Source organism: Lissotriton vulgaris, chromosome 1_2, assembly GCF_964263255.1.
Source record: "Lissotriton vulgaris chromosome 1_2, aLisVul1.2, whole genome shotgun sequence".
Taxonomy (NCBI): domain Eukaryota; kingdom Metazoa; phylum Chordata; class Amphibia; order Caudata; family Salamandridae; genus Lissotriton; species Lissotriton vulgaris.
Window position 1 is genome coordinate 109,000,197 of NC_141686.1, and position 20,415 is coordinate 109,020,611.

Below are 20,415 nucleotides of genomic sequence, written 5' to 3' on the forward strand. Positions count from 1 at the left end.
CCTGCTTGAAGCAGGCGTAAGGAATGATGCAGTACAATAAGTATAAGCCTCAAAATACATTGCTGAAGTTGCGTCGTGCTTGAGAAACAACTCAAGCAATGCTTGACTTTTGGGCCCACAGATGCGTCAAAATTTCAGACGCATCGGTTAATCCTTGCGCCATGGAGCACTGTATTGTGAATACAGCGCATCCATGGTGGTGCAAGGACATTTGACGCTGGCGCAAGGAAACTGACGCATCAATGAAGATGGGTCAGTTCCTTGTAAATCTGCCCCTTCAATTGTAAATTTAGCTTTTTTAGTTATACACACTATATACACTTGTTAATATCCGTTAAGCCTACGTAGGTTAAGAACCACTGATTTAGAGCAGAAATACTACTGGTGACCTCATTGGGCTCGCCTTTCTCTTCAGCCAGTTTGGGCTTTTTACCCTGCACCACAAAGGCACATTCTTGAGTTTTAAGCCCCTCTTTTTAAATTCTAAGCATGCGCTCCAAAACCAAGCATGGAAAGTTCTGCTAGCCAGAAAGTCAGTACTAGCTAAATGTATGAAGGTATGCCACGTGACAGTGGGGCTATTTCACAGTTAAGCATTAATAGTGCATCTCCAGTTTATATTTGCACATATTATGAGCACTAAACATGCACAATAAATCAACACAGGAAAGTCGTTTTTTTTACCCTGTGCTTCATTGAGATTAACATAATTTACTTAATTTTCTAATGAAACTATTCATACCTACCCAGCTGGATTTCCAATTTCTGCGACTGCCAATTTTGGCATGTAGTTGGTACCTTTACCTTGTTTTATTTATTTCTGCATGTTCGCAACAATAAGCACCCACACACATGTATGTGAATAACAGAAGACATTCTCAGATGAAGACACACATTTTCAACAGTGTGAAAAAACCGAAAGTGGATGTTTTCACCTATTATTTATGTACCATGTATATCTTTTTTTTTTTTTTTACCGTTTTGGAACTTCAGCAGCAAACAACCAGTACAGAGGTGGGTAGCACTCCGAGGAAAGAATTACATATTTATTTTAAAGAAACTACCATTTTGAATTTGTTTGCGGAAACACTAACATTTAACTCTTTCAAATTGGTAAAGTGAGGGTTACCTGAGGAACGGTTTATGTTGTGTTTCCGTTATTATTTTCTTTGTTGCCTGCAGGTTTTCTTCTGCTCTCTCTCTTGAATTCCTATCCATCTTTCTCTACCTCGTCTACTCTTCCCTCTGTCTGTCTTCCTAAAAAAACTCTCTCCTTCCTCTTCCTTCTATCTCGTCCTCCTCAATCCCTCACTCCTTCTTGTTATGTTTCTCTCCATCTTATCATCTCTAGCGCACCCTCTTCTTTTTTCTCTTTTTCCTATCTTCCTCTGCCCTCTTATTACTTCATCTCTCTCTTTCTTGCCCTCAGTATTCTCTTTCATGGATTTTACATTTTTCCTAATGTCTGAGCCCCTTAACTGTACCTCTTTCATATCTTCCATCTTTTTTCTCGTCTTTCTACTTTTTATTTCAAACATTGTCTAACCTTTTAGTTCTCAAGCATTCCCTTTTTTTCTTTGACAAAAATCAGTTCGCATTTTGTTTCGCAGTCACTATTCATTTTCTCCCCTTCACTCCTTTGCTTTTTCACCCTGTTTTTCGTGCATTTTCCTGAAACTTCCCATCGGCCATATATTAATTTCTCTCTGTTTCGCACGTTCTCTGTTGCCCTTTCTCTCCTCTATCTCTTTCATTCTTCCGCTCACCATTTTGCCTCTCTGCTGCTCTTTTTTTTCTCTCCACTTCTAGTCTTTTGCATTTTCTCTTTCTCTGTCTAACATTCATCCAGGCACTCATCCTCTATTTTATTATATGTGTCACGTGGTCCTCTCATCCTAACACGCACTATCTGTTCCCTTTCTCATAGTGTCCCTCATTCTCTCTCTAGCTTCTACTGTCCCTCTCTTTCAAGCACATACACGCACACACACAATTTCTTTCTCTTGTTTCTCTTTCTTTGTCACCGTTTGTCATTCTTTTGTGTATCATTCTTTCTATGCTATATCTTTCCTCTCATATCAACTCACTCTGTCTTTCTCACACACTTTCTGCTACTCTGGAGTTCATTCTGCACTTCGTGCAAAAACTGTCTAGCCCCCTCTGTCTTCCTGTCTATCTGTTGTGCCCACACCCCTATCTATCTACCATGCCACATAATTTCATTACACAAATCCACTCCACACCACTCAATTCCACTCCACTCAGTTCCATAGCAATTCCAATCCAATTTACATAATTCCACTCGACAACACATAGATCAGCTCCACTACAAAATAAACAAGCATTTGCAATGCAACAGGTCTCCCATTTGTGAGGGTTTGAGATATTGGCATTGTAAATGTCAATGCCATTTATTTATGTGTTTTGAAAAACTGCAAGTGGTGCATAAACACACTATGTATTTATAGTCCTTGCTTACGAGAAGCAAGGCTGGCAGTACCTTCACTTCTTTTACTGCCGGCCTTGCTTCTTGTAAGCAAGGACTATAAGTACAAAACACATAAATATAAGGCATTGTCATTTACAATGCCAATAGCTCAAACTCTTGCAAATACGAGACCTATTGCATTGTAAATGCTTGTTTACATTAGTAAATAGTTGATCAATGACTGTTAAGAAATCGATATTCAGAACACTGACTCAATTGTGCATTTCATTTTCCGAATCGTAAAATGAGAGTTCCTAAAAATCACAATTCAAGATTCTGTAAATTACACATTAGTACATCTGACCTTAAATGTCATAAGGGGCACAATAATAATACAGTTATATTTTATATATTTACATAGCACTAATGTCTGCTAGGAAGGACTGTCCGTTTCCAAGCTCTCAGAGGAGCGAAGCACATATAAACCCTTAAGGGCAGAAAGAGCAGAAGATGGAGGGAGAACGAAGAGGCTGGAGAAAAGAGGAAGAAATCGAGCAGTTGTTGTGACCCACTAAACATTTTTTAAGTGCACATGAAGCAGTGCTTGTGGTAATTCCTTGACCCTGAGTTCTCATAGGGAGTTGTGACAGAGCCAGCAAATACCTTCCTCGAGAACACGGCGGCCTTTCTAAACTGGGTATGTAGAGATACAAATATCCAACCATATAGATCTTTCCTTTCAAACATTTGGCTGTCTGATATTATTTTCTCAGAAAAAATAGAGGCAGAGGGGTTGTTTAACAGTAGATGAGCATTAGCAGCCATGTTGATATAATATGATAAAGTACAGTAACCAGATAACCTACCACAACTGACAAGGGGAGGGAGAGGGAGTTTGTTTGTCGAGAAGCTTTTTCTGTGCATTAGTTAAGACGAATTGCGTGAAGCAGTAAATATTATAATGTGGTAATTAGAAGCAAGGAACGCTAACGCACCCGGATGTAATGTAATTCTTTATAAATGCCAATAAAACTTTATTGAAATAAATAGCAGCAATCAACTCTATACATTTTAGGTAATAAACATTGCCCCTTTGATACTGATCTCTTTTTTACACCTCAACACAATGTCGCCTTCTTAGCTGTTAACCCCGATTTTTCTTATTTGATCAAAAATATTATTTCGTGCTTGTGTGAGACAAGTTGATATGTAAGGAAAAGTCTTCATTCTGATTTTTTTTTCTTCTTGTTGTTATACCCCTCCCAACGAATCCCTTCGCTGACCCCAGCAATCTAAAAAAGAATCGATCAATAGCCCTGCTACCCTACCCGGCCAAAGTACTGGAGAAAGCCATCAACTAACAGCTCCCAAATACCTGCAACAATACCACCTACTTGCCGCCGCGCAATCAGGATTCTGTGCAAACCACTGCACTGAGACCACTCTGATCACTGCCACAAATTACATCAGAACTCTCCTCGACCATGGAGAGACTGTGGCCCTATTCCTCCTCAACCTCTCTGCTACGTCTGACACGGTCTACCACCACACTCTCATCAATAGATTCTACAACATCGGCATACAGCAAAATTCCCTCAAGTGGATCACCTCTTTCTTCACAGGGCGCACACAGACCATCCGCCTGCCTCTCATCACCTCCGAACCCAAGGACATCATATGCAGCTTTTCACCTCCGAACCCAAGGATATCGTAAGTGGAGTATCCCAAAGGCCATCATCCCTCAGCCACGGCCTGATCAACACCTACATGACCTCCCTTGCAGAAGTTGTCAGATCCCACAGCCTCAACATAATCTCCTACGCAGACGATGCTCAACTAATACTCTCACTCACTGAGGACCCCTCCAATGGCAAAACCAACTTCTGTGACGCCATGACCAACAGAGCCAACTGGTTGAGAGATAACTGCCTTAAACTCAACTCCAACAAGACAGAAGTACTGATCTTCGAGAAGAACACTTCTGTTTGGGACCACAGCTGGTGGCAAGCAGAACTCGGACCAACACCCACACCAAAGACCATGCTTGAAACCCAGGCATCATCCTCAAAACCAAATTGACCATGAAACAACAAGTCAACGCAGCCACTTCTTCCTGCTTTCACTCTCTGCGCATGCACCTCAGAATCTTCAGATGGATCCCAGTCAACACCAGAAAGACCATCGCAACCAGCTGCCTCGACTACAGCAAAGCTCTCTACGCTGGCATCTCCACCCAGCTCCTCATAAGCACGCCATACCACACAGAATGCTGCAGCCAGACTCATCCGTGACCTCCCCAAATGGATCCACATCACCTCCGAAATCTCGACTGTCTCCTCATCGAGAGGAGATGCCAGTTTAAGATCCTCATGCATGCCTACAAACTCTACATGATCAAGGACCATCCTACATCAACCATCGACTGAACTTCCATCTACCCACAAGAAACCTGAGCTCCTCCTCACTTGTCCACGCACACACTCCTCCCCCCTGCATCCGTTGTTGCTGCAGCGGGGCTGCTCTTTTTCCTACTTTGTCGCCAAGACCTGGAAAGACCTGCTCCTCCACCTGCGAACAGCACTTTCCCAGGTGGACTTCAAAAAGAAACTAAAGACCTGGCTTTTCGATGTAGATGTGGTACCCTCAACGTCCAGATACTCCTTGGTGTGACAGTGCTGCCCTATACAAATATTGATTGATTGTTTACACAGCTTTTTCATGGAAAATGTGTGATTCTAAATAAAAAATATTCCCTGGAAATGACTGTAGAATGGATGTCTCTCAGTGTTACTATTAGAATATTAACTGTCCTAAGAGGAATAACATAATATTGTAACCATTTAGATTTTTCTATGCACTTATTTCAGCATGGAAGGAGGGATCGTTTCTAAGCATTGCAAGATAAACAATAGCATACATCAATCCATAGTAGAAGAAAGAAAGAGAAAACTAGGCTGGAGAAGAGAGGAAGTGTCTGGAATGCCTGTGAAAAAAATGTACATAAACTAAACATACAGTGGTCTGATGAGCGTATAGGGTCTCTACATAGCAGCAGGGATAGCAATGGCCCTACAAGGCAGGAAACCACGATGCCCCTGAAGTCTGCGGGTCAGTCACAAGAGCTGGACCAATAGATACTGCTGGGGATGGGAGCGACTGGAGCAGATGCGGTTAAGGGTTTATTGAAACACCTGCATGCAAGGCTCCAGCTTACACACATGCTGCTGGCCCATGTGCACCACCAGTGGCTCACTCCTATGTACCACGTGGCCGCAGGGTGTGGGGCTCTATTCAGCAAAGTGCATTCGTTTCTGTGGTGCCATCTCTAATTGACTGAAATAATAGGCATGTACTTACTGGTCAGACCTCATTTAAAGCAGACAATCATAGGACGAGGTTGGCTAGGTGCTGGACATGTCATCTACCACAGTGGCATAACGCAAAATGATAGGGCCCCCTGCAGAATATGATGAGAGGTCCCGAGTCCCCCATATCTCAAAGATATTCATTGAATTTGGCCTAAACCGGTGCCCCTGGAGGGTTGAGGGCGCTCAAGGAGTATGCCCCCCCCAGAGCCGCCGGGGCTTGTCTTACACCCCTTTACTACTGTGTTTCCTTGTGTGGAGGATACCCCCCACCCCCAATGTGGCAGCCCCGTCATGCCATTCAAAAATTTAAAACATGTGCATCTAGTCACATCAGCAACCACGGACTCACAGAAGCACTTTCAGTGCCCCACTCCTGCCTGCCCTTCCCTCAATAGTCCCTCCTGCAGCAGAACCCCACCTATGCCTGACCCTTGATTGCTCACTCTTAAGTAGAACCCCACACCTTCCTCCTGTCTTCACTCCTTCAAGCAGGTGGGTGCAGAAATGGGTAGCCTTGCAAATGCGCTTTGTTCTATAGCAGTGATCGGTGATGAGGGCGATGATGATGACCTCTCAGTGCAGCAGAGCAGCAGCAGCTGTCAAGTTCACATATTTTTGTTGCAGTGTCTAAATCAAACCTACAACTCCATTGATGGAGGCATAATTTGCTAACATACCTATAAGTTTGTATATTTTCCAATGTGAGTAGTGTCTGAAAAGCTGCCAATGTGAAGGGTGGGTCAGAAGTAAGCTGGACTATAAGAGGGAGGGGGTTTTGGTGTGAAGGGTCTGCCAGTGGGGGGTTTGCTGTCAGCAGGGGATGGCTATGTCAGCAGTCTGTGCTTTACTTATTCTGCATGTAGCAAAGTTTGCACTGCTGCTGTTCTGTGTGTGAGGAGAGTGGCCACTGCTTCTACCCATGCTGTGCCTGTTCTGTGCATAAGGAAGACATATAAAGCTCCTATCAAGTGGTCCTTGTTCTGTGGAGGCTGCTCACCATGTTGTACCTGTTCTTTGTGCGAGTAAAGTTTGCAGTTAATACTACTTTTGTTCTAAGCAAGTGGGAGCCTTGTGCAGCTGCTGGTCACATTGCAAGCAGCCATCGCTCGGTGAGGGTAGCGTGAGACCTATCGCTGCTGTCCTGAATGTGTAAAGAGGTGTGCACTGCTGCTGCCCATGTTCATATGTAGTCTGTGTCGTAAGGAAACTTGAAAAAAAGGTTTGACTGTAGTAAAGTCAATCGTTTGCCCTGGTCTTTGTTTGCTGTGATGCTGTTGCTTCATACTAGTCTAATAGTAGAGTCTCAGTGCTACCCTTGGAAGGGCCATGGCTGTCACCTCCCAGGGCAGGAAGCCATGCAAGGTTGGTTTAAAGCATCCATGATACAAACAGCGCGTATGACTGTAGCTGCGCAGCTCACCTCTGGCAGACAGGAGGGATCATTGAGCTGGAGCAGAACCCGCAGCTCCTTCTCATTGAGGCCGTTGATCTCATTGGCCTTCAGCACAGCTCTGTTGGCATCAGAATGGATGTTATGCGAAAACTTACAAAACCTCCTGAAAGAGAAGACATGGAAAACAGAGCATTATCATGCTAAGCTTGAAATGGGGAAAAGAGAGCATTAAGGATTAACCTGCGGCTGCAATTCAGGTATTGTTTGCACACGATTTAGACACTGGTATAAAATAATATAGAAAAATATATGTGGAAAGTAAGGAATAAAGTATTGAGCACATTATTGCACCTAAAATTATCGCTGCTCAAGTAGGTGCGAAAAAAACCTGCATTCAGGTCTGGATGGGCATCAGTCTAAAAATGTGCTTAATTTTACATTAGCAGCAGGGTCAAAACAACATATCATGTTGGAAAATAACCTATATTCCTTAACTTATGGAAGCTTTCAACTAGTGCACATTGCTTCAACAGAAGTATGAATCAGGTGTGTGCTTCAGGATTTTGCCCACATGTGGCTGGGAAATACATTCAAAAGATAGTCTCCATGACTTTACACAGATATTTCATTATGGCTATGGGTACCTTAGGTTCAATAAGTGCCACAGGCAGGGATTCTATCCTGCAGGCAATTTCTGGCCATGCAATGTATGATTGCTAACACAAAAAGTTGTGGAAGTGCAATGATTTTCTTGCCGGGCAGGCCATTTCACAGTGTGTCGCTAGATGTATGGATCATTTGGGGGGATTCAGTGCAAATGAAATTTGCAATGCATGGATGGGTGTTGGCAAATAGCCATATCCACTAACCTTCTATGTCCTCTGCAGGATGGAAATAACATTCTGCGCAACAGCCTCCCTGACACCACTAGCACTGTTCGAAATTTAAACTACGCCGATGAGATTAGCATCATTTCACAAATTGTATTATGTTACGCTTGTTACACAAATAACTTAACATTGTGCACCATTCACGGTACAAAATGTACTGAGACTAACGCCATTTCCAGTTAAAATTTGCTACAAACGAAGGAGAACAACAATCCCTATGGTAATAGTAATTTCGTTTAAATGTATTCTTATGCCAAAAATTGAAGTACAAGCACATTAGGAGGTAAATTATAGCTCGAAATGACACGTTATTATGCGTAATTTCATGCAATTTTGTCAACATTTTGCACATCCCGAGACCACCCTAGAACCACTGAAAAGCATCTCTCATCAAAAGCCGGAATAAAGTCTACCACATCAGCTCAAAACATAACTGCATTAAGTAAACTATAGCCCCTCCAGCACAGGGTTCATGATTCAACATTACACTCTTTAATATCTGCATTATTCCCTTAACCGCTCTCATCAGAAGCTTCAGCTTCGAGACATTTTCATATACAGACGACACCCAATGTATAGTGTCTCTATCAGGCGAACAAAGGAGGAGCCTGGAAAAATGTAAACAATGGCTCATGCAGTATCCATTTGGATAAAAGATAATTGCCTGGAGTTAAATTGTGACAAAGCAGAAATCCTGATCCGAGGCAAGAATACACAGAAATAGTCCCAGGACTGATGGCCCACAGAACTGGGAGCCCACCATACACTCTCATGATGGTTAAAAAACTGGGAGTTAAATTTGATGCATTCCCCTCATTTAGTAAGTAGGTGATGTCAGTAGCCGTCTGCTGCTTCGTTATTATCAAAATGTTAAGAAAGAAAATGCATTATCTACTTGTCACAGCCAGGAAAGCTGTTGTCCATGCTCTCATTGCTCTCAAACTAGATAATGCCAATTCTTTACATATATATTAAATTCTGGCGGTCGCCAGTAGGTAGTTAAAATTTGGACCTATTATCCATAGGAAAAGCATTTTTTGATTTGCCAATATCGTTGGCGCTGTTTGACGAATCTTCGTGAAATTTTCAAAACTAATGGCCCGCACCGGTTAGCTCCTGACTTGAAAGTTTTGGGGTGATTCGTAAAGCGGGGGCCAAGAAAAAAGGGGTGTCCCAAAACATGTGTCCCTCTTGTTAATGTCCATAGGAACTTTAGACACAGCTACAGCCCGAACTACTGAACGGAATTACACCAAATTTGGCAAATAGGTAGGTCTTGGTTCAGAAAGCACTCTTTTCTTTAAATTAAAAAAATAAAAATGTATATATCTGAGCACCGAGTAGGAGTTGCGAATCCTCCCGAGCACGAGCCTCATTCTAATTGGCTGCCAACACTCAAAACCAGAATGTGTGGGCAGCCATCTTGTGACTCGGTAACCGAGTCACCAGAAAATAGTAAAAAAAAAAAAGGTTAAAAAACAAGAAAATGGGCAGGGCCCAACAAAAGCATTTTTTATTTTATAATTCTGGCTAAATCGCACTGGGTGCGCGAATCCGGATGAAATTATTTTAAAAAACGAAGCGCCGTCTCCAGCGCTTCGTTTGTTAAAAAAGCCCCCGGGTGGGCTAGGTCCCGGGGCAATACTAAATTATGGTGTGGCAGTACGAAGCACGACTTGACGACATTTCCGTCTCCCCGTTGCTGGAGAACCCGGATTTCGGGCCTGGGCGAGACATTCAGGCTTTTCCTCGGTGGCGTCCGGCGGGGTGTAGATTTCTGTTCCACTTATATACAGGGGAGGGGGTGGTTCCCTTCAAGGGTTTGAGACGGGAATATGGCCTGCCGGAAACAGATCGGCTTCGCTATCTGCAAGTGCGTCACTGGGCACTCAATGCTCAGGTCAGGGAAGGGGCAGATCGGAGACTCAGGCCTTATGAATACTGGCTAATTACGCGTAAGGCGGATAAACAGCTCATATCGGATCTATACCTCATGCTATTACATCGATACTCACGCGTTTATAACTCTGGAAGGGTCCGATGGGAGAGGGAGCTGGGGCGGGTGTTGAGCAACAAGGAGTGGGAGGGCATCTACTATAAAGCACAACACTCTGCCTACCACATGGGGCTGACAGACACCTTCACTAAGCTGGTGACGTACTGGTACTACACGCCAGAGAGACTGCACAAGATGGATCATACAAGGGAGGCCTCCTGCTGGCGGGGATGTGGTGAGAGGGGTGCATTGGTCCATCTATTGTGGACCAATGCACAGATCCAGGGGTACTGGAAGGCGGTCCTTGATGAGATAGACGCAAACCTCCTAGGCTTGCCTAATGCGATCACCTACAAGTTGAGATCACGCAGGGACAGATTAATTGCTATTGCTCTGGGTTCCGCCGTTCAGAATGTGTTGGCTTTTCGGCGCACCCTGCATATCCCCACGCTCCAGGGTTGGTTGCATCGCCTTTGGTCAGTTTGGGGTATGGAAAGGTTGTCACTAATTAAGGCATGGGAAGGTGCCAAGTATGCGGAACTGTGGCAGCCATTCTTGTCCTTGCTGGCTACAGAATTTAGAGAGGTGAAATGCCCCCGGTATTTGCGTTTGCTACGCCTGTCACAGGTCGATTCTTGAGACACTTTGGAGTGGATGGATGCGTTGACACAGAGGGGCACTGGACCTGGAACGTGGTAGTTGTGAGGGTAGGCAGGGGGGTGATGTGGGGGTGGGGGCGGGGTGGGGGGTTGGATCTTGTTCTTGTTTTTTCTTTTGAAGGCAGGCTCGCTGATACAGAACTGTCAGGTGTGGAGAGAGCTTCGTAGGTCAACTGGGCTCAATATAAGTTCTTGTCACTGTTTTCCCATGCCATATTCTTATGCATTGAATGTCTTCCAATTAATGGGAAGTTCGACTGTCTGTGTGCGAGCTGTTTTTTCAATAAAAAGATTTAATACTAAATTATGGTGTGGGGCCCGTGGGGAAACCTGCTCTCGCTTCCAAAAACCAAAGCAGATTGCTTTTGCACAAGGGGAGCTGCATGTCAGCAGCTCTCTTTGTGCAAAAGCAATGCCGGCTCCCGGAGGAGGCAGGTAGCCGGGGGACCATGGGGGCATTGTGGCTCCCCCCATGGTTCCCAATGTTAGGGGATGGGGTCCCCGGGGCCAGAAGTGTCAAGGGAGGGGGGACATGTGGCCCACTCTCTTTTAATTGATTTTTTTTAAAAGGAAGGTGGGCCCCAGAGGATGGGGTCCTCGGGGCCATAATTGGCTTAAGCATGGGGCCACGCGGCTCCCCCATTAAAAAAAAACACAGGCTGGCCAGGCCCCGGGGGATGAGTCTCCGGGGCCAGAAGCGGCCAAGGGAAGGGGGGCCATGCGGCCCCCTCCCGTACTATTTAATTAAAAAAAGAAAACGAGGCAATGCCCCGGGGGATGGGGTGCCAGGGGCCATTATAAGCCTCAGGAGGGGGGCCATGCAGCCTCCCTCCTAATTTTTTTTAAAATAAATTGCTGGCCTGGGGATGGGGTCCCCGGAGCGAATAGCGGCCCAGGGAAGGGATGCCATGCGGCCCCCTTCCCGTTTTTTTTAAAATAAAAAATGCTCAAGCCCTGGGTGATGGGGTCCCCAGGGCCCAAAATATAGTAATATTTAAAGCAAAGAAAAGCTGGCATCTCGCGGGAGGCCCTGCCCCCTCCTTGCAGCACTCTGCAAATTCGCCACCTGGCACGTTCTAAGTTGGGGAATTAAGTCCCCTTTGTTGGACCCGGCCTCGTGGCGTGGCCCCACTCCTCCCGCATGGCGGGTCCCGGACTACCTCGACCCCTGATCCCCGGCCGAGAGCAGCACCATCCACCCTCCACGAGTGCCGCCCCTCCGGGCAGCCCCCAGCTCTCCCCCGTTGGAACTCGACAACCTCTCCTCAACACCCTCGGCTGGCCCGAACCCTATCCCGGACCACCATCTCCGGCCCAGACTCCATCTTGGACCCTCCACGACCAGGCCTCGTGGCCTCGGCCCGTCCCCAGCCACAGACCCAGCGAAGCCCCGACATCGAGGCACCACGATCCAACCAGGGGGTAAAGAGACCACCTGACGGATCAATGGAGGAAGGAGTTTCGATGGTCCCCCATCCGTCCCCCGACGCCTGGTTTCGATCGCCCCCAGCCTCCCTGGGCGCTGGCTCCACCCTCCTGCTGGGTGTCTGGACCCGCACATACCGGACCCTCCGACCTCCAAGTGCGAGGGTCCGGACATCAAAGGACGCCAGATCTATAACTGGGGCAGCTCCGGAGCAGGTCGGGAGTTGTATCCTGGAGTCGAGAGACACCGAGACGAACTCATCCGCGTGGAACCCGTAACCACCTTGGAGCCCTGCTGGCGCTGCCGCGGCCCATCTTCGTGAACTATCCTTGGAGTCCTGCTGGCGCTGCCGCGGCCCATCATGGTGAACCCGTCATTGGAGTCCTGCTGGCGCTGCCGCGGACCATCTTCGCGAAACCATCTCTGGAGCCCTGCTGGCGCTGCCGTGGCCCCTCTTCGTGAAACCATCCTTGGAGTCCTGCTGGCGCTAACGCGGCCCATCTTCGTGAAACCATCTCTGGAGCCCTGCTGGCGCTGCCGCGGCCCATCTTCGTGAAACCATCTCTGGAGCCCTGCTGGCGCTGCCGCTGCCCATCTTCGTGAAACCATCCTTGGAGTCCTGCTGGCGCTGCCGCGGCCCATCTTCGTGAAACCATCCTGGGAGTCCTGCTGGCGCTGCCGTGGCCCCTACCGAAGAACCCCCCACCTCAAGGATTGAGAGCTGAGCAGAGGGTATCCCTGTACCGGGCTGGTACCAAGACTGTCCCGCTACCCCCTTCCCCCAGAGACTAAGTTTGAGAGGATCCCTGGATCCAGTTATCCCTGTATCGTTACGTTAACCTGCCTAAAAGTACTGATAAAACCGTTAAGAACCTATCTTTGTGTGGTGTCCATTTGTAGGGGGGTGATTGCTCGTCTGTAAGATCCTAGGAGAGGAACCTCGCCAGGAGGCCTCTCACCCTTGCTCGGCCTACCCTAAGATTTCCTTTCCAACACCCTTGAATACTGAGGGTCCCTGGGGGCCAACTAGCCCACCTGGTACCCCCAGTAAGCGCCACACAGCTGGATTGCAGAGAGTTGGTCTGAGGCCACTCCCCTTTTTATTACTACACTTTGCAAACGTCCCTCTTGGCGCACAGCTGGTGGGGAGATGAGGTCTTCTTGTGTCCTGAGGACCTGAGGACACAAGTGGACTTCATTACCCAAGCAGCAGGGCGCCAGGCGGAGCGTTTGCAGAGTGGTGTAAAAAGGGGGCGTGGCCTCAGACCACTCTCAGCAATCCAGCGGTGTGGGGCTTACTGGAGGTACCTGGTGGGCTAGTTGGCTCCCAGAGACCCTCAGGAGGCAAGGGGACAATTTCCCAATAAAGAGCACACCAGGAGGAGCGTTTGCAAAGTGGTGGAGAAAGGGGGCGTGGCTTCTGTCCACCTCTCAGCAATCCCACTGTGTGGGCTTACTGGAGGTAAGAGGTAGGCTAGTTGGCCCCTAAGGACCCAGAGCAGTGAAGAGGACTTCAATCCCCATCCAAGAGCGCACCAAGGAGCTTGTTTGCAGAGTGGTGGGCAAAGGGGCATAGCCTGTTATGAGAACTTAGCAATCCTGCTGTGTGGTACTTACTGGAGGTAATAGGAGGGGTATTTGGCCCCCAAGAATGTCCTTGGGGGTCAAGTACCCCTCTTGTTACCTCCAGTAAGTTCCACACAGTAGGATTGCTACGACGTTTTTGGAGGTCATGCCCCCTTTCTTCACCACTCTGCATACGCGCCTCATGGCAGAATATGGGATGGGGGATTAAGTCCACTTTACTCCTGAGGGACTTTGGGGGCCAAGAAGCCCTCCCGATACCTCTTGTAAGTACTACTCTGCGGAATTCCTGAGCGCTGGTCGGAGGCCCAGCACCCTTTCTCTACCACTCTGCAAACGTGACTGCTACTTAAAGAAGCATCATTCTGCACCTCTGACTAAGAGGTAGTTTTAATCCCCCTGCCCTATTATGTACTAGGGCCTTACAAATGAGGTCATGCCAATCACAGGGGTACCCCAACGCATAGTGTTCCCTATAGGTGTTTTCACTGTATTCTAAGTGTCTTTTAGCATAGCACTGGCTCTAGGCCTGGATAGTCCGAGTCAGTTACCACCAGTACCCGTCAGCAAAAAGTTGGTGGCACAGGATGACTTTGCAACAAGGCCTCTTTCTGCACCTCTGTTGGTTCTTTCTGCATATCTCTTGCTTCTTTCTGCACTTTTCTTTGTCTTTCTGGACTTCTGTTGCCTCTTTCTGCATTTCTCTTGCTTCTTTCTGCGCCTTTCTTTCTCTTTCTGCACATGTCCTACCTCTGTAGGCATAGTTAGAAATTAGCATTTAAAAAACCTTAGAAATTCACTGAAAAAACCTTAGGTTTTAGGGACGTTATAGTTAAAAATTAGCATTTAAAAAACCTTTGAAATTCACTGAAAAACATATAGATAGTTGAGCTAACTATAATTTGCGCCCCTGCAATGCACTGCTGATGACGTCATACATTACATCATTCATGACTTGGTCAGTGACATCACTGATGTCATCTCAAATGACATCACTGATGACAACTGGGGCAGGCAATAAATGGGTAGAATCCAACCTGATATGGATTCCAAAGCAAAAAGAATGCCACACTCCAGAAATGGATTTCAAAGGTTTTTGATTTCACCTCCACTATCACCAACACGTTTCACCACAAGGCTTGTTCAAGCTCTAGTGGTGAAACACGTTGGTGGTAGTGGAGGTGAAATAAACAACCTTTGAAATTAATTTCGATATATATATATATATATATACACACATTGGTTTTACTTACCTTACCATAAACGTACCTTGTGTTGTAAAAGGTATGTAAAAGGTATGCATGATAAGGGGGTGCTCCAGGATGGCGACCAGGGATGACACCCAGCACCCACACTTCATGGTACACATGTGTGTAATGGGACCTACTTGCATTAATGTATGACCCGCTTCATAGAGCTACTACTACTAAGTTCTGTGTGGACTGCCCCCCTTTTCTATCATGTGTGGCAGCGGGTCTCAAGCGACTACCTTACCCTTCCTTTGATTATGTTGTCCTCATTTTGTTCTACCCTATGTCCACAGTTCTGGTCTACAATACACAAGGTCTAGAACATCTGAAGACTGTTCTGACGCAAGATTCCTTATCATTGCCTTGCCTACTGTAAGGACATTGTTACAACCCTTCTCTCAGTAACCAGTTTGATAACCCACCTGGTATGACATGGATCTGTTCTCTGTATTGAATCGCTTGGAAGTAATTATACATGGTGTCTGAGCATTTTTCACGTTGTATGATTAAAAACGAAAAAATGTAGATAAAAAAGATTTTAACAAAAAAATAAAGGTATGCATGGTTAAGGTATATGTGTGATACACTTATGCACAGTAAATGATGCGTGGAAAAGGCATGAGTTGTTCCGTCGTACATTAATATAATTCACCGCTAGGTAGGCATGTATTTAAAATGTTGGACATGTACATTTACATTTAACAGATCTTGGTACCGAAAAGCTCTTAAACTTGCTTTTTTACTACTGAAATCCATTATCTCTCCCATTGGATAACACTGAGTTACCCTATTACATTTAATACGTGATATCGTCTGATTGGGAGCAAGTAGTAATGTCATGTTTGCACTCAAATTAATTGTAATTTAAGCCTATCTCTAATGGTAAAGTCAGATTTTAGTCACAATTCTGAAAATGCCACTTTTAGAAATTTGGCAATTTCTTGTCCTAACCATTCGGTGCCTGCAGCCTGTGTCCTGGGTCAAATGACTGTGATTAGCGAACTGTGATTAGGACGGCAATTGACCTTTATGTATTACTCCCAGACAGGGACACAAAGGAGGAGTAGGTGTTGGCAGTATGGGAGGGGTGCTGCTGTGCACAGCGGCACTTACATTTCATAGAAGCTGCCTTGGCACACTCACAAAGGACTTCATACTAGCCTTTTGTCATCCCAGACACCCAAGAGCCCGGGAGGGAGGCAGGACATTCCAGAACCAACTGTGGGGGGAAAACTCCAGAAGTTTCTTCCACTTCAAAGCTGGCCCCAGGCAAACATAGTGGATTTTCAGATTAACTCTTCAGTTCACTTCTGGACCTGCAGAAGACTACAGAACGACTGCCTTGTACTCTAGATGACTGCCCTGCTGCTTGAGGCCTGCCTTGTTTCTCAGAGGATTGCCCAGCGACTACCCAAAAACTACACTGCTGCTTGAGACCTACCTTGCTCTTTCGGATGACTGCTCTGCTGCTTGATGCCTGCCTTGCTGCTTGAAGGAAGGTATCCCATCTCATTGAAAACCAACGACTTCCAGAGTGACTCCAAGGGTCAGTTGGCTGACCTCCTGTGCTGAGCTACAGGGACACAACAAGCTCCAGAGGCCTCCATGCAACTGCCCAACTTACCTGCTGCAACTGGCCCAGTCTGGACCTACAACTGTACCTGCCTTCCTTGACATGCAACTGGGCCTACCTGACCCCTACTGGCCTCTGCTGGTGTGGGTTCCAAACCCCCAAGTCCCCAAGAGGTGCCTCTGCCGGTTCTAGATCCTTGGCTGGTATCAGCTGAGCTCTGTCTGTAAAATTCTGATGTTTTAAAGTCTACGCATCAGAAAAGCTAACTTTCTCAGCAGGACCAACCAGGTACCTGTATCCGCCCCATACACCATCACGGTCGGCCTGAACTTGTGACTGTGTTCCAGTCCAGTGTGGACAGATACCCACAGTTAGCGTTTTCGGCTTTTTCGCCCCAATTGTAGGTCGAGCTGGTGTTAGCAGCGCGAAGCGCTGCGTCCAGCGAAGCCTCTTTTGTTATCCCCTTGCTGGGAATGTGGGACAGAGGATGGGCACGCGCATGGCCGGCGGCGATTTCACCATGTGTGCGTGCATGTTCACCCACTCGCCATGCACATCTCTTGTCCCAGATTCCCAGCAAGTGGATAACACATACACATGCGCACACACACACACACACACACACACACACACACACACACAGACAACACACACACCCCCCTACCGTCCCCCACCCTACTCACCGGGCACACGCGGGGGCTTCCCTTACTGGGGGGGCAGGCACCGGAAATGTGCATGACGCCCCCCTCTTCACAAAGGAACACATGGGCCTAACTCACCGGGTCTGTCGGACTCCTCTCGTCCTGTGGTGGTGGCGGCTGCACGGGGTTGGTAGGCGGCGGGGGCAGGCACCGGCAATGTGCCTCAAGCCCCCTCCGCTTCTCTCCCCAGACTCATCGCGGCAGCGGTCCAGGCCCAGCAGCAGGCGGGGCTTTCCCTTAGCACGGGAGCCCCCCTGGGTCACACGCTGGCTCCCTCCTCGTCACAGGTGCGCTGGATATGCTCCCGCACGCTTCCTGTCTGTGCTGGTGGCCTTGCCCTTAAGCAGGCAGTCCCGGGCAGTACCGCCTGGCTTCCTGTGTCTCGCCCAGCACCTGAGCCGTGGCGGTGAACTTCTTCAGCTCTGGGCAATGCGGGGTAGGCTTCCGCTGCAACGCAAAGCCATAGCTGCCAAGGTTTTAGATTGCCATGTGTGACATTTTTTAAATGTCAGTGAAATTATGAGTGACATTCGAACGACCATTAGTGACGCTTTATCGCGAGCAAAGATCTTGCAATGAAGAACCAGGGAAACTTATAATTATCAGAAATTAGAGCCATTTGAGCCACAAGAAACGCCAAGAACTTGTTGAATCTGCTGCAGAGCACCAGAAATGGAAGGACACTAGTGGAAAAACATGCACTGGCACCGGTAGTCTAAAGATAATAATACCTCTGCCTCAAGTGAAGTACTCTGGTAACCAAGGATGACAAGACAGAGCAGCCATGCGGCCTGCTGAGATTACGATCTGCAGAATTAAATGAAATCTGAGATCTCTTGCAGATGTAAACCTGAAGGATGACGAGACATAGCAGCCCTGCGCCTGCAGATACTGTGTCTCAATTAATTATCAGATTAATGCTTGGTGCGCTCCGCACTGTGAAGCAATCATTTTACAACTGATCAAGCGCACAGGGGGCCTCTGAAGGAATGATGATGCAAGACGCAACGGACCCCCTCCTCCCCCCTTGCCCGGCCGGGCCCCAGAGCAGAGAGGGCCTGCTAGTAATCCGTCACGCATTGGCGCGCAGTGCAGAGCATTTGACCAAAGTAAATACTTACTCAGAGTTCAGACTGCTGCGGACTCGGCGGCCGCAGCTTGAGCCTCACAGGGACCCGCGGCCGCATAGCACACTGCATCATGCACTCTTCTTCTCTCCCAGCAGAGTGACTCACTGACTCGTCCCCCGCCCGGCCACACACTGCGATGTCTGCGATGCCTCTGATGCGCTGCGGCGCGGGAGGCCATCTGTCCTGTCTGTCATGAGTGAACTCACTGCTCGGTCCGGCAACTCTGCCGGATTTTATGGAATTTAAATTGCAGCACAGTATGTAGCGGCAGCGCATGGAGGACTCGACTCTCAGTTTGAGTCCCCCGCCACTTTTGACCTCACTTCCTCCAGCTCAGAATGTGACACACTTTGGTCACATCCGGAGATTGGGCCCCCTGGTGTGCCACCCCTCCTGAACCTGCCTGGGCAGGCCCCGCTTCCCAGTCTCTGTAATTGGCAGTGTGAGTGTCACTTTGTGTCTGGTGTGTCTGAAAACCGCACGGCGCCGGAAATATAATTATGTAGCCAGCATGAGTCAGCTGCCTCACACTGCTGCATTACTCACACTGCTGCACGCCACACACTGCTGCACGCCACACACTGCTGCACGCCACACACTGCTGCACGCCACACACTGCTGCACACTACACTGCTGCATGTCACACACTGCTGCACGCCACAGACTGCTGCACGCCACACACTGCGGCACGCTGCACACTGCTGCATTACTCATGCTGCACACTGCTGCACGCTGCTGCATTACTCACACTGCCTCCTGCCGCACACTGCTGCACGCCACACTGCTGCACGCCACACACTGCTGCACGCCACACACTGCTGCTCGCCACACACTGCTGCTCGCCACACACTGCTGCACGCCACACACTGCTGCACGCCACACACTGCTGCACGCCACACACTGCTGCACGCCACACACTGCTGCACGCCTCACACTGCTGCACGCCACACACTGCCTCACGCCACACACTGCTGCACGCCACACACTGCTGCAAGCCTCACACGGCTGCACACCTCACACTGCTGCACACTGCTGCATTACTCACACAGCTGCATGCTCACACTGCGGCACGCCTCACACTGCTGCACGCCTCACACTGCTGCACACTGCTGCATGCCGCACACTGCTGCATGCCACACACTGCTGCACGCCACACACTGCTGCATGCCAAACACTGCTGCACACCTCACACTGCTGCCTGCCTCACACTGCTGTACGCTGCACACTGCTGCATGCTACACACTGCTGCATTACTCACAATGCTGCAAGCCTCACACTGCTGCATGCTGCACACTGCTGCATTACTCACACTTCTGCACGCATCACACTGCTGCATGCATCACACTGCTGCACGCCGCACACTGCTGCACGCCGCACACTGCTGGATTACTCACACTGCTGCATGCTGCACACTGCTGCATGCCTCACACTGCTGCACGCCTCACACTGCTGCACGCCTCACACTGCTGCACGCATCACACTGCTGCACGCATCACACTGATGCACGCTGCACACTGCTGCATTACTCACACTGCTGCACGCCATACACTGCTGCACACCACACACTGCTGCACACCACACACTGCTGAACGCCACACACTGCTGAACGCCACACACTGCTGCACACCACACACTGCTGCACGCCACACACTGCTGCACGCTGCACACTGCTGCATGCTGCACACTGCTGCATTACTCACACTGCTGCATGCTGCACACTACCGCATGATTCACACTGCCACACGCCTCACACTGCTGCATGCCTCACACTCCTGCACGCCACACACTGCTGCACACCACACACTGCTGCACACCACACACTGCTGCACACCACACACTGCTGCACGCCACAAACTGCTGAACGCCACACACTGCTGCACGCTACACACTGCTGCACGCCACACACTGCTGCACGCCACACACTGCTGCACGCCGCACACTGCTGCACGCTGCACACTGCTGCACGCCACACACTACGCACGCCACACACTGCTGCACGCTGCACACTGCTGCATTA

The 20,415-nt window shown here is 48.4% G+C and overlaps 1 protein-coding gene across 2 annotated transcripts in view; it reads right to left on the reverse strand.

Annotated features, from left to right (window-relative positions):
* The window catches only part of LOC147734644 (zinc finger CCCH-type antiviral protein 1-like), a 172,380-nt gene that overhangs the window by 99,683 nt on the left and 52,282 nt on the right, over window positions 1-20,415 (reverse strand). For both annotated transcript variants that reach the window (XM_086952941.1, XM_086952942.1), the window contains one exon: window positions 7,217-7,352. In XM_086952941.1, the coding sequence (XP_086809067.1) occupies window positions 7,217-7,352 (136 nt within the window). The remainder of the gene's footprint in view (window positions 1-7,216; window positions 7,353-20,415) is intronic.